General features: G+C 34.5%; 1 protein-coding gene and 1 non-coding gene across 5 annotated transcripts in view; one reads left to right on the top strand and one right to left on the bottom strand.

Annotated features, from left to right (window-relative positions):
* Positions 1-341: 341 nt before the first annotated feature.
* LOC134842621 (2-Hydroxyacid oxidase 1-like) overlaps positions 342-14,095 on the bottom strand; it is a gene marked incomplete at its 3' end in the record, with an annotated part of 199,554 nt that continues 185,800 nt past the window's right edge. For all 4 annotated transcript variants that reach the window (XM_063859072.1, XM_063859063.1, XM_063859048.1 and 1 more), the window contains 2 exon segments: positions 342-482; positions 2,988-3,087. In XM_063859072.1, coding sequence (XP_063715142.1) covers positions 342-482; positions 2,988-3,087 — 241 coding nt within the window.
* On the top strand, positions 10,602-10,674 carry Trnal-caa (transfer RNA leucine (anticodon CAA)). Its single transcript has one exon. It is a non-coding gene; the product is annotated as a tRNA-Leu (tRNA).

Below are 14,095 nucleotides of genomic sequence, written 5' to 3' on the forward strand. Positions count from 1 at the left end.
TGTCTGAATTCCAACAAGCACTGTTGTTTCCCAAAAAAAACCAGCCAGCTCAATTCAAAGCTTTGCTGCGTTTTCCTAAAAAAATTTAATTCTTGAAAAAAGAAACCTGTTTGTCAAAGAAAAAAAACTAGAAAGATAAATCAAAGGCATATGCCAGTACTTCTCTCTCACTTTCATACAGGGTGTGATTTGAAGATCTAATATTGTCTTTGGGCCAAGAGTCTTTTGGATATAGCCACACACCCAACCCCCCCCCCCATAGTGAATCCAAAATCTCTGATGGGATTTAATTTTTTGTTACTAGGCTACGGGCAGGGGACTATGATGTAAAGACCCCTTACGCGAGGTGTGAGGGTAGTGTGAACTTGTGTCTCTCGTCCTCCCTCCTCTTGCCCAGGAAGGGGGTGTCGACAGTCACTGCCACCACACTGAACCCATTCTTCTCAGCCCTCCTCACCACATCTAATGTGGCCTCCAGGTCCCTAAACATCATTTAAACTACCATCATAAATCATCCAATGAGGATGGTCTTAAGGCTACAAAAAAAGTAAAACAAGACTGTTCGAATATCAACGAAAAGCCTTGGGTAGTCCGACTGCACTAAAAGGCCAATCAACAAGATTTTTGCTAGAAAAATTGACGAATTTATAGAAAAAAGTTTTTTTTTTTCATTTTTTCTTCGTTTTATCCCCCTAACGCTATTGTAAATTGTATCCCGATATTAAGACCAGATCGGCCAAATGAGCAATTTTCAACCCATAAATTATAACAAGTAAAAAATAATAACAAGTGAATTTTTTACATTTGAGCTCGCCAACAATTTCTTTCAGATGGTATACAATACGCAAAAAATCGTCAAGAACGCTTTATTGAAAAACTCGAAATTTGACTGAATAAAATGAACATCCTAAGCATAAACATTCCGCTTTTTCTTCAAAAGTCGGAGCAGAAATCAAGAATACTGATCTAAAGTAAATCAATTTACCAGTTTTTTTCCAATAATTAAAAAAATTATCGCTGCCAAGGTGAATGCATTCACCTTGGCAGCGATGCTTTTTTTAATTATTGAAAAAACTGGTAAATTGATTTACTTTAGATCAGTATTCTTGATTTCTGTTCCGGGGGATCTCCTCAAATAAAATCTAGAAGCTAACGCAGAAATAGCGTTTAAACCTAAATTTTTCCCCGAAAGCTGATACAACACATTCGATAGTTTTTCCCGAAAGATTAATACGTTCGAAAGTTTCTTGTCTGATGTTGTTGAGTTTCAAAAATATCAATAGGATCAATGAATTAGATGTTTTCGAATCTGGTTCTCGATTAACTCACTCTCTGAGAATTCTTGCGGTTCCCTCGCTGTAGTTACGCACGCTCATCACTTGAGCTGAATAGCTCTCTGTCGACATCTCAAGGTAATGTAAATTGAATTAACTGTAAATTATTAAACTGTAAATTGAAATAACTATAGTCAGGGGCGGATTTAGGGGGGGGGGGGCGGGGGGGGGGGGGGGCGGACGCCCCCTCCTCAGGGATTCGACCCCCTGCCAACCCAAAGGGTCCCCCCTTTGGTACTTTTTAAGAAATCCATTTTTGGCCGACCAACCCTAAAATTTTTCTAAAGGCGCCTTCGGCGCCAATATATACTTATTTTGAGGGGGAGCGCGCGCCAAAAAAAACGCGATTTTTTTGTCAAAATTTTCCAAAAAGTGCCCAAAAACGGCTTTTTTGACCTGGTTTTTCAAAAAATTGCCTGCGGCGCAGAAAATTTGGCCAAAACAGGGTCTTTTTATTGCTTTGGGAGAGCTCGGAAAACCAATCTGATCGACCTAAAAAAAAAAAAAAGGTCGTCAAAATTTTCGAAAATTTTTTGAAAATCCGCCCCCCCCTCGAGAAAATCCTAGATCCGCCCCTGACTATAGTAGTAACTAAACCTTCGGCGCCAATATATACTTATTTTGAGGGGGAGCGCGCGCCAAAAAAAACGCGATTTTTTTTGTCAAAATTTTCCAAAAAGTGCCCAAAAACGGCTTTTTTGACCTGGTTTTTCAAAAAATTGCCTGCGGCGCAGAAAATTTGGCCAAAACAGGGTCTTTTTATTGCTTTGGGAGAGCTCGGAAAACCAATCTGATCGACCTAAAAAAAAAAAAAGGTCGTCAAAATTTTCGAAAATTTTTTGAAAATCCGCCCCCCCCTCGAGAAAATCCTAGATCGGCCCCTGACTATAGTAGTAAATCAGTTCAAGTTTAATTATCAATGATTCGTTAAGGTTAGCAGAAATGCCTAATTTTAATGATGCAATACCAGGCAGTAAAAGTGTTGGTGTATTTTGCAAATTTATTTAAAAAACTAAACAACATGGTAACTATCCGAATACAATTTTTTATGGTTATCATCGGCTATTAATGGTCACTAATTATGGTTCGAAAGATGTAATGCGCGTTTCATAAAATATGGTCAGCGTTCGCAAAAATTGATATCGTCATAGATTTGATAAATAATTGGTGTATATTTCTGAAAAATGTCTGGACATAGAGAACGAGTCTGGTGCAAACATCCGATATGTCAAACATCCGCTACGTCAAACATACGAACTTATATAATAATTATGTAATCATATGACGTTAGAATCTCAAAAACAAGACATAGTTTAATTATTCGATTCCAACTTAGCCGATTCTCGATTTAAGGTCACCGGTGGGCGCGCTACGGCGATAATCGGCTCTAATTTTCATATAGAGTCCTACCCTCTGTTTGCAAGCTCGCAGCACGTTGGCGCGACCGCGGCGATCCGCCTTCAATCGACCAGTATAGCATCTGCTAAACGAACGGTAGAAATCGGATCTTTGCACTTTTGAACTAGTAAAGATGTTTTTGGATGTTTGCAGCACTTTTTGGTTTTTCGGATGTTTGCCATATCTGATGTTAAAACGGTACCCATAGCGAACAATCAGGGAGGAATAATTAATGCAAATAAGAAGGACACGTACTTGTAGATATATAGCTGCAGCCACCTGTGCAAAGTGGGCACTTCTTCTGCTATGGTCTCCAAAGCCACTGTAGTCAGAGTACTCAGTGCCATCAGAGTCCCTAATCAAAAAGGAGGATATCTTTAACGTTTTCTACCTCCGCCCCCATGGAACCGTGTAACGAATTGCCACCCCATAAAGGTCTAATTCAACGGTTAGCATAAGAATTTTGTACTAGTGAACGAGTCTCCCCCTTTTGCAAAAAAAACAGGGGGAAGATATTTAAAAAAATTATAATCAGTAAAATCATCATCATGAAACCAGCATTTACTTTCTACTTTGACATTTCTCACCGTAAAATATTAATAACTAACCAATTATAATCCATGACTAAAAAATACGATAAATTGTGAAGCTGAAACTATTCATAGTTTCATTCAGAGAACTAAAAACAAAGATTGAGCTCAACATTCAGTTTAGCAACCAAAGCATTTATATTGCAAAAAGATCTCATCCAGGAAACCCGAGAGGACCTCGTAATAACATCTCATCAACAAAGGATAGAATATTATCAACTCGAAAAAACAATCAAAAAGAGAACTTTTCTGTACAAACAAAAACAAATCCTAAAAAATTGTTTTTCAAGGAAACGTAACTCAATTTCAAAATTTGACAAAACAAGCATACATAACCTGGAAAATCTCCAAGCTCAAATAACCAACCAACAATTACAAAAAAATCAAATAAAGACATTTTCCGATTCCTAATCAAAAACAGCATCATCCACCAAAAGTAAACGGAGAACTTAAAAAAAATTATAACAAAAATCAGTACGAACATACACTTGGAATCAACCTCTAAGGCATTTCGAAAAATACACAATAACAGTAATAACACTCCATAAAAAATTATTCAATACGACAATAATTTTCAGGATGACTTATTCTTAACCATGCGTCATACACCCCAATAGTTATCCATCAGGCGGACCAGTACAATTTTTTAGTTACACATCAGGCAGACCACTACAACCTCATTATAATTTTTTTCGATAAGTTAACAGTCCCTGCAGAGAATAACTCCCAGAAGTAATAAATAAAAAGACATTTGATTGACTATTATCTACCAATTCTCTGCAACATAATCTCGCAATATGGAATATTCACAATCGAAATTCACCAGAACAATATACGCAAAATCCACATAAACAAGAAAAAAGCTGACTGAGAACTAAGTATTTTAAAAGTTTTCATAAAACATAATAAAAATACACCACATCAAAATTAACAACGAGGAAATTAGATATTCACAAATGATGTCTTTACAATAATTGATAGTTGTCTCCATCTTAGACACAGACGAAGTATTTTTTGTATCACCACCACAAACATCGTGACACACAGCAGCAAGAACTGAACTCAACTCAATATTTTCAAGATTGTTAGACTCAGTTTCCAAAAAATTCACTGATACAGAAGTGTCGTAAATATAAAAAACAAATCTTTAAAAATTTTTTAACAAGGTTTATATTCAACTATTTTGAACATCTTAACATAGGCCTCATAGCCTAATCAACAAACAAAATCGTGCAAAATGCGACAAAGATGCAATTTTATCAGATGAAACATAATATGTTTGAGGCCCCGATTGATATTCTGATATGTTTATTTTAAACCAAGCGACATTTCTAGCTCAGCAATTGAAAAAGTTCACTTAAAAGCGATTTTATGAAAGCGCATATACAAGAAAATTTAAAGGTAACAACAACGCTAAATCAACAAGAGTTTCAAACATCGTCACATTTTGCAAATGAAGAAATCGTTACCACAATGCCGGCATTAATACAACAAATTATCTCACCAATACATACAAAGTTTACAAAACCACATGTTAAAACACACCGTTCTATCAATCAAAATTACAATCAACAGCTAAGCCAACCCCATATCCAATCCATCAATCAATGGATTACAGACTCATAATTAAAAAACGTTCTTTTAACAGGAAAAAATGGAAACCGTTTCGCAAACCATAATTTTGATTTTTTCGCAAACAAAAAAGTAGAAACCCTTTAGCAAACCCAGTTCAAACAAAACAATCACAATCTCTCGACCATACCTAATATTAACAAAAACCGAAAAGCACAAACTCACAATCAGTCAATTTCCAATGATAACAAGAATACTCAAACATATCATTCTGAAAACTACCCATTTTTTCAAAAAACAAACAATTCGAAATAATCAATAGACGAATAAACAGAAATAACCAAAATTCACTTCTCGGAAGATGAACAATATCTCAATAAAAATCAACAACAACCATATTGACCTGGTAATAAGTAATACCAATGGTACAATGGCGAAGAACCAGATGAAATTGTTCAACCAGATGATCTGGAACCACATTTAGACCCACCAACGAAAGAATCACAAAAAACTACGATTCCAATGAAACAAAAGTTTTCACCCTCAAGCCATAACGTACAAACACAAAATCCAATGTCTACTCAAAATTATCAACCCGGTTAATGAAAAATGAAATATTACTATTATATTGCTTACAACATCATCAAATTAGCAGAAAACAAATAACAAAGTTCACTCAAACACTAAATAAAGCAGACCCAAAACACAATATACAAGGCGAAGTCAAGGCTACCAACCAGAAACAATGAAACATGAAACTCTTTTGCCAAATTACTTACAACAACACGAAATTAGCCGAAATCAACTTACATGTTTTACACCCAACACAGCAGAATCCTTCCACATGACAATGAATCCATTCCTTATGGGTAGATCATCAATTAAATCAAACAAACCTCTAAAAGCTTGGACAGGAATAGTTCTCGAATACTCAGATGAACGCTGTTACAGCAAATTTAATTTTAAATATACGCCCAGAACCTTAAACTATAACTCTGTATCAAAACAGGATTCATAGACTTACAGCACTAATAGAAACCATACTAGACTCGAAAATGGTTTCCAGTTTCACTATTCGAGCAGCTCGAAAATGGTTTCCAGTTTCACTATTCGAAACTAAACCAGATTGAAAAGGTTTTTTACCCGTAATTTCAAAAATGTTCGTTTCAGAAAGGAACAAACAGCTTCAAAGAGTTTTATGCAATGAAAACCGTACCTTACCAAGTAAAACAATCAAACAACTCCTTGGAAGATTAGAAATACCTGTAAGAGAAGCACATTCTTCAATAACACATCTTAAATATTAAATGACAGTCGGAATGTGCTATGGACGCATTGTTCAACTGAACGCATTGTTTGAGCTTTGTCGAAAGCAACGTTTAAAAAATTGTTAAGGCGTAACGTTCAAGAGAAGGACAACAATGGTCTAAAACTTTCAATTTTTCGTAAGTCTGGAATATGCTAGAACTTTTTTTGCTAAAAATTAAATTCTTTAGACAAGATGAACCAATTCGTTTTCAAGGCTAGACAGTGCTTGTCCATTTTCCCTGCACAGATTTTTTGCAAACCGACCTGGGTCATGAAAAGTTGTGAAAAATTTCAAAGTTTCATCGCTTGCATTGCTCGCCTAGAAAAACATAAACTTTTCGCCAACCGATTTTCTCTATGTAATAATTTGACATTTTTCAAACTTTCATCAAATGAATACCGTGCTGAGAGAAATTTTGAAATCACTCAAGCTATTTAATAGAGCGTCTCGTTTTGCAAAAAATTTAAGTTTCTTAACATGTTTCAGCAAATTTTTTGCGAACCGATTTGATCTACGAAACAACTTGAAAAACTTAAAGTTTCAGAGCTTGAACAGATTGCTTGGAAAAATTGAAAATTTTTGACAGTCGAATTGCCCTTTGAAACACCTTGGCTTTTTTTCAAGTTCAATCACATGAGTGGCGTGCTAAAAAAAAACTTGAAATAGTTAAATTTATCTCACAGATCGAATCGTTTTGCTAAAAGCTTAAGTTTTTTCAACAAAACTTTTGCAAATATTTGGTGAGCAAGACTTATGCAAAATAGTTTGACTTTTAAAATAACTGGATAACCTTCTGCTTTTCAAGAAACGATTCGGTCTTTGAATTAACTTGAAACAATTCAAAACTCTAAGGCTTCAAAAGCTTGCTTAGAAAAACTTGAAGCTTTTTGCGAACTATTTTGATTTATGAAACAATTTGAAATAATTCAAAATTTCATAACTTTAAAAAATTGATCAGAAAAATTCAAGTTTTCGCGAGCCGACTCAGTCTATGATTTAACTTAAAGTCTGTGATTAAGCAAATAATTTAAAGTTTCGTACCTTTAAACGCATGCTTAAAAAACGTAGAACTTTTCGTCAGCCGATTTGGTCCACAAAAAAAAACATAAAAAATTTCAACGTTTCATAGCTTAAAAATTTTGTTTAGAAAGATTCAAGTTTTTCGCAAGCTGATTCAGTTTATAGAATAACTTGATAATTTTTGAAACTTCTAGCTAAAGAAGCTTGATTAGAAGAACTTAAACTTTCGCGAAAAGATTCAATCTATGAAAAAACTTTCAATATTTCTAAGAGTCGTAGCTTTAAAACCTTGCTTAGAATAACTGAAACTTTTCGCGAAACAATACGATCTCCCAATCAACTTGAAAAATCCTAAGTTTCATAGCTTTAAAAATTTGCTTAAAAAACTTGATTTTTTTGCGAACTGATTCGATCTACCAATTAAAATGGAAAATTTTTAGTTTCGTAGCATGACTAGCTTGCTTAGAAAAACTGAAAATTCTCACCAGTCAATTTTCTCTATGAAACAGATTGACCTTTTTCAAAGTTTTTCATACCGTGCTATGAAAAACTTTGAAATATTTCAAACTACTTCATAGACCGTAACGTTTTGCAAAAAACTTAGGTTTTTTCAGCAAAACTTTTCCCAAACTTTTTTGGCAAACTTTTCGCAAACCAATTTGATCTATGAGGTAATTTAAATATTTCAAAGTTTCAGAGATTGAAAAACTTTTTTAGAAACACTGAAAATATTTGAATTGCTCCATGAAACAACTTGGCGTTTTTCAAAGTTTCATCACATGAGTAGCGTGCCCAAAAAAAGCTGAAAATTTTTCAATTTAACTCATAGGTCTAATCGTTTTCCAGAAAGCTCAAAATTTTGAAACAAAACTTTTGCCAGCAATTGATTTTTGAAATAAATTGAAATAATAAAACTTTTCAGAGCTTTAATAGCTCGCGGAGATAAACTAAGGCTTTTCCCAAAACGATTCGGTCTATGAAACAACTTGAAACTATTCGGAAATTTATAGCTTGAAAAGCTTGCTTATAAAAACATTAAGCTTCTTGCGAACTAATTCGGTTTATGAAACAACTTGAAACAATTCAAAGTTTCATAATATGAAAACTTTGATCAGCAAAACTTTTCGCGAGCCGATTCAGTAATTGTTGTTACTTTCATAATAAAGCAATTCTTTAAAATTATCAGGTTATCAAGCAAGAGCGCTAAGCCATGGATGAAAAATGCAAAAATGGCAGCGCTCAAGTTTCATAATCTTAAAGGTCCTGAGTTCGAGCCTCACAGGTCGCAGTTCAAAAAAAAACTTCTTCTTTGGCTTTTTATCGAATCATTAATTATCAAAAAATAAGAAAAAAACACGCAAAATTTATATTCAATTAACGCGTTCAGAACCAAATTCATTGTTGTTAATTCAAATAAATATCAACCCATTACAAATATCAGAATTGCCCGCAGTCGCGCAAAACGAGGGTGACAAATGCAAGAGATGTTCACATGAAAACAGTTCACTCGAGTTTTGAGTTTTTTTTTTGTTTTGGCGAAAAAATATGTTTTTATGCGATCACCAAAACAATGGAAACAGACACAAAAGAGTCGAAGAACAAATTAAAAACGCGCTCGACCATGGCGCAGTCGGCAGCGTGTAAGTCTCATGATCTTAAAGGCTTGAAGTTGAGCCTCACTGGTTGCTGTTCAAGAAAAACAGTTTTCTTTGCTTAATATTGAACTATAAAAGATTGAAAAAAATCAAAAAAATTACAAGCAAAAACTAATATCAACTGAAGCGTTTAGAAACGAAATAATTGTTTTTACTTTCATAATTGAGCAGTTCTATAAAATTAACCGGTTATCGAGCAAGCGCGCTAAAAGAGGGATGTAAAATGCAACAATGGCAGCGCGTAGGTTTCATAATCTTGAAGGTCCTGAGTTCGAGTCTCACAGGTCACAGTTCAAGAAAAAAATTTTCTTTTGCTTTTTTTGAATCATTTTTAGTCAAGAAAAAAGAAAAAAAACACGCACATTTTATAATCAACTAACGCGTTCACAACCAAATTCATTGTTGTTAGTTTAAATAAATATCAACCCATTACAAATATCAGATTTTCCCGCAGTCGCGCAAAAAAAAGGTGGAAAATGCGAGAGATGTTCACATGAAAACAGTTCATTTGAGTTTTTTTAAATTTGGGGGAAAAAAAATTTTTGGGCGATCACAAGAATAATGGCAACAGACCCAAAAAAGAGTCAAATAACTAACAGACAAGGAAAGCGACCAAGGCGCAGACCAAATTGATTGTTGTTAGTTCAAATGAAAGTCAACCCATTAAGAAATGAGATTTTCCCGCAGTCGCGCAAAAAGAGGGTGATAAATGCATGAGATGTTCACATGAAAACAGTTCATTTGAGTTTTTTTAGTTTTGTGAAAAAATTTTTTTTTGCGCAATCACGGAAATAATGGAAACAGACACAAAAAAGAGTCGAAGAACAAATTAACAACGCGCTCGACCATGGCGCAGTCGGCAGCGTGTAAGTCTCATGATCTTAAAGGCTTGAAGTTGAGCCTCACTGGTTGCTGTTCAAGAAAAACAGTTTTCTTTGCTTAATATTGAACTATAAAAGTTTGAAAGAAATCAAAAAAATTACAAGCAAAAACTAATATCAACTGAAGCGTTTAGAAACGAAATAATTGTTTTTACTTTCATAATTGAGCAGTTCTATAAAATTAATCGGTTATCGAGCAAGCGCGCTAAAAGAGGGATGTAAAATGCAACAATGGCAGCGCGTAGGTTTCATAAGCTTGAAGGTCATGAGTTCGAGTCTCACAGGTCGCAGTTCAAGAAAGAAATTTTCTTTTGCTTTTTTTGAATCATTTTTAGTCAAGAAAAAAGAAAAAAGCCCGCACAATTTATAATCAACTAACGCGTTCACAACCAAATTCATTGTTGTTAGTTTAAATAAATATCAACCCATTACAAATATCAGATTTTGCCGCAGTCGCGCAAAAAAAAGGTGGAAAATGCGAGAGATGTTCACATGAAAACAGTTCATTTGAGTTTTTTTTAAATTTGGGAAAAAAAAAAAATTTTGGGCGATCACAAGAATAATGGTAACAGACCCAAAAAAGAGTCAAATAACTAACAGACAAGGAAAGCGACCAAGGCGCAGACCAAATTGATTGTTGTTAGTTCAAATGAAAGTCAACCCATTAAAAAATGAGATTTTCCCGCAGTCGCGCAAAAAGAGGGTGATAAATGCATGAGATGTTCACATGAAAACAGTTCATTTGAGTTTTTTTAGTTTTGTGAAAAAAATTTTTTTTGCGCAATCACGGAAATAATGGGAACAGACACAGAAAAGAGTCAAAGAACTAACGCGCAACGCACGCGACCATGGCGCAGACGGTAGCGGGTAAGTCTCAAAATCTTACGGTCGTGAGTTCGAGACTCACTGGTCGCAGGTCAGGAAAAAAATTTTTCTTTGCTTCATATCGAACTTTTAAAACTTAAAAGTTGTGAAAAAACTTACAAGCAAAAACTATAATCAACTGTAGCGTTTGGAACTGAAAAAATTGTTGTTAGCCTAATAAAAAACCAGTTCTTTAAAATTATCCGATTATCGAGCAAGCGCGCTAAGAGAGGGATGAAAAATGCAAAAATGGCAGCGCGTAAGTTTCATAATCTTAAAGGTCCTGAGTTCGAGCCTCACAGGTCGCAGTTCAAAAAAAAATTTTTCTTTTGCTTTTTATCGAATTGTTAATTATCAAAAAATAAGAAAAAAAACACGCAAAATTTATAATCAATTAACGCGTTCAGAACCAAATTCATTGTTGTTAATTCAAATAAATATCAACCCATTACAAATATCAGATTTTCCCGCAGTCGTGCAAAAAAAGGGTGACAAATGCAAGAGACGTTCACATGAAAACAGTTCACTTGAGTTTTGAGTTTTTTTTAGTTTTGGCGAAAAAATATGTTTTTGTGCGATCACCGAAACAATAGAAACAGACGCAAAAAAGAGTCGAAGAACAAATTTACAACGCGCGCGACCATGGCGCAGTCGGCTGCGCGTAAGTCTCATGATCTTAAAGGCTTGAAGTCGAACCTCACTTGTCGCTGTTCAAGAAAAACAGTTTTCTATGCTTAATATTGAACTTTAAAAGTTTGAAAAATATCAAAAAAATTCCAAGCAAAAACTAATATCAATTGAAGCGATTAGAAACGAAATAATTGTTGTTACTTTCATAATTGAGCAGTTCTATAAAATTAACCGGTTATCGAGCAAGCGCGCTAAAAGAGGGATGTAAAATGCAAAAATGGCAGCACGTAGGTTTCATAATCTTAAAGGTACTGAGTTCAAGTCTCACAGGTCGCAGTTCAAAAAAAAAAATTTCTTTTGCTTTTTTGAATCATTATTAGTCAAGAAACAAGAAAAAAACACGCACAATTTATAATCAACTAACGCGTTCACAACCAAATTCATTGTTGTTAATTTAAATAATTATCAACCCATTACAAATATCAGATTTTCCCTCAGTCGCGCAAAAAAAGGGTGGCAAATGCGAAAGATGTTCACATGAAAACAGTTTTTTTTTAAATTTGGGGAAAAAAAGAAATTTTTGGGCGATCACAAGAATAATGGTAACAGACCCAAAAAAGAGTCAAATAACTAACAGACAAGGAAAGCGACCATGGCGCAGACCAAATTGATTGTTGTTAGTTCAATTGAAAGTCAACCAATTAAAAAATGAGATTTTCCCGCAGTCGCGCAAAAAGAGGGTGATAAATGCATGAGATGTTCACATGAAAACAGTTAATTTGAGTTTTTCTAATTCTGTGAAAAAATTTTTTTTTGCGCGATCACCGAAATAATGGGAATAGACACAAAAAAGAGTCAAAGAACTAATGCGCAACGCATGTGACCATGGCGCAGACGGTAGCGGGTAAGTCTCAAAATCTGAAGGTCGTGAGTTCGAGACTCACTGGTCGCAGGTCAGGAAAAGAAATTATCTTTGCTTCATATCGAACTTTTAAAACTTAAAAAATGTGAAAAAAATTACAAGCAAAAACTATAATCAACTGTAGCGTTTGGAACTGAAAAAATTGTTGTTAGCTTAATAAAAAATCAGTTCTTTAAAATTATCCGATTATCGAACAAGCGCGCTAAAAGAGGAATGAGAAGGTCGTGAGCTCGAGCCTCACAGGTCGCAGTTCAAGAAAAACTTTTTTTTGCTTTTATCGAATTATGACTGATTGAAAATCAAGAAAAAAAACACGCAAAAAATATAATCAACTAACGCGTTCAGAATCAGTTTGATTTTTGTTAGTTCAATTAAAAGTCAACGCATTAAAATTATCAGATTTTTCCGCAGTCGGGCAAAAAAAGTGTGAAAAACGAAACAGATGTTCACATGAAAACAGTTCATTTGAGTTTATTTAGCTTTGGGGAAAAAATAAAGATTTGTGCGACCACCAAAATAATGGAAACAGACAAAAAAACAGAGTCAAAGAGCCAACCGACAACGCACGCAAATATGGCCCACTTGGAAGCGTGTTCGAGCCTCACTGGTCGTAGTTCAAGAAAAATCATTTTCTTTGCTTCGAACCGAACTAACGCGTTCAGAACCAATTTGATTTTTGTTAGTTCAAATGAAAGTCAACGCATTTAAAATATCAGATTTTTCCGCAGTCGCGCAAAAAGAGTGTGAAAATGCAAGACATGTTCACATGAAAACAGTTCAATAGAGTTTTTCTTAGATTTGGTGATAAAATAAAATTTTTGCGACCACCAAAATTATGGGAACAGACACAGAACAGAGTCAAAGAGCCAACCGACAACGCACGCGAAAATGGCCTAGTAGGCAGCGCGTAAATCGCACATTCTTGAGGTCGTGTGTTCGAGCCTCACTAGTCGCAGTTTAAGAAAAACCATTTTCTTTGCTTCAAATCGAACTAAAAAAAAATTAAAACAAAAACTCCAAGCAAATCTATAATCAACTGAAGCGTTAAGAACCGAAGTAAACGTTGTTACTTTCAAAATAAATCAATCTTTAAAATTTTCCGAACATCGAGCAAGCGCGCTAAACAAGGGATGAAAAGGTCGTGAGCTTGAGCCTCACAAGTCACAGTTCAAGAAAAATTTTTCTTTTGCTTTTTATCGAATTATGAGTCATTGAAAAACACGAAAAAAACACGTAAAATATATAGTCAACTAACGCGTTCAGAACCAATTCGATTTTCGTTAGTTTATTATAAATTTTGCTTGTTATTTTTTTTGGTTTCTTGATATTTCAAAATTCGATAAAAAGCGAAGGAAAAGTTTTTCTTGAACAGCAACCTGTGAGGCTCGAACTGACGACCTTAAGAATATGAGACTTACGCGCTGCTGTTTTTGCGTTTTTCATTGCTCTTTTAGTGCGCTTGCTCGATAAATGGAAATTCGAAAGAACTGATTTATTATAAAATTAAGAGCTATTATTTTGGTTCTAAACGCTTCGGTTCATTAGAGTTTTTTTGCTTGTAAAACTTTTATATATTTTAAAAAAAATTTTATAGTTGGATAAAAAGCAAAAAAAAAGTTTTTCTTAAACTGCGACCAGTGAGTCTCATACTCACGACCTTACGATTATGAGACTTATGCGTTCATTGGTTGTTGGTTCTTTGACACTTTTTTTGTGTGTTTCCATTATTTCAGTGATAGCACAAAAGTTTAATTTTTCTCCTAAAACTGATGAAAAATATCAAATGAACTGTTTTTTCATGTGAACGTCTCTTGCATTTGTTACCTTTTTTTTGCGCGACTGCGGTAAACTCTGATATTTTTAATGGGTTGATTTTTAAAATAAAAAACAACAATCAATTTGGTTCTGAGTCGGTTAGTT

This window comes from Symsagittifera roscoffensis, chromosome 1, assembly GCF_963678635.1.
Source record: "Symsagittifera roscoffensis chromosome 1, txSymRosc1.1, whole genome shotgun sequence".
NCBI lineage: Eukaryota > Metazoa > Xenacoelomorpha > Acoela > Convolutidae > Symsagittifera > Symsagittifera roscoffensis.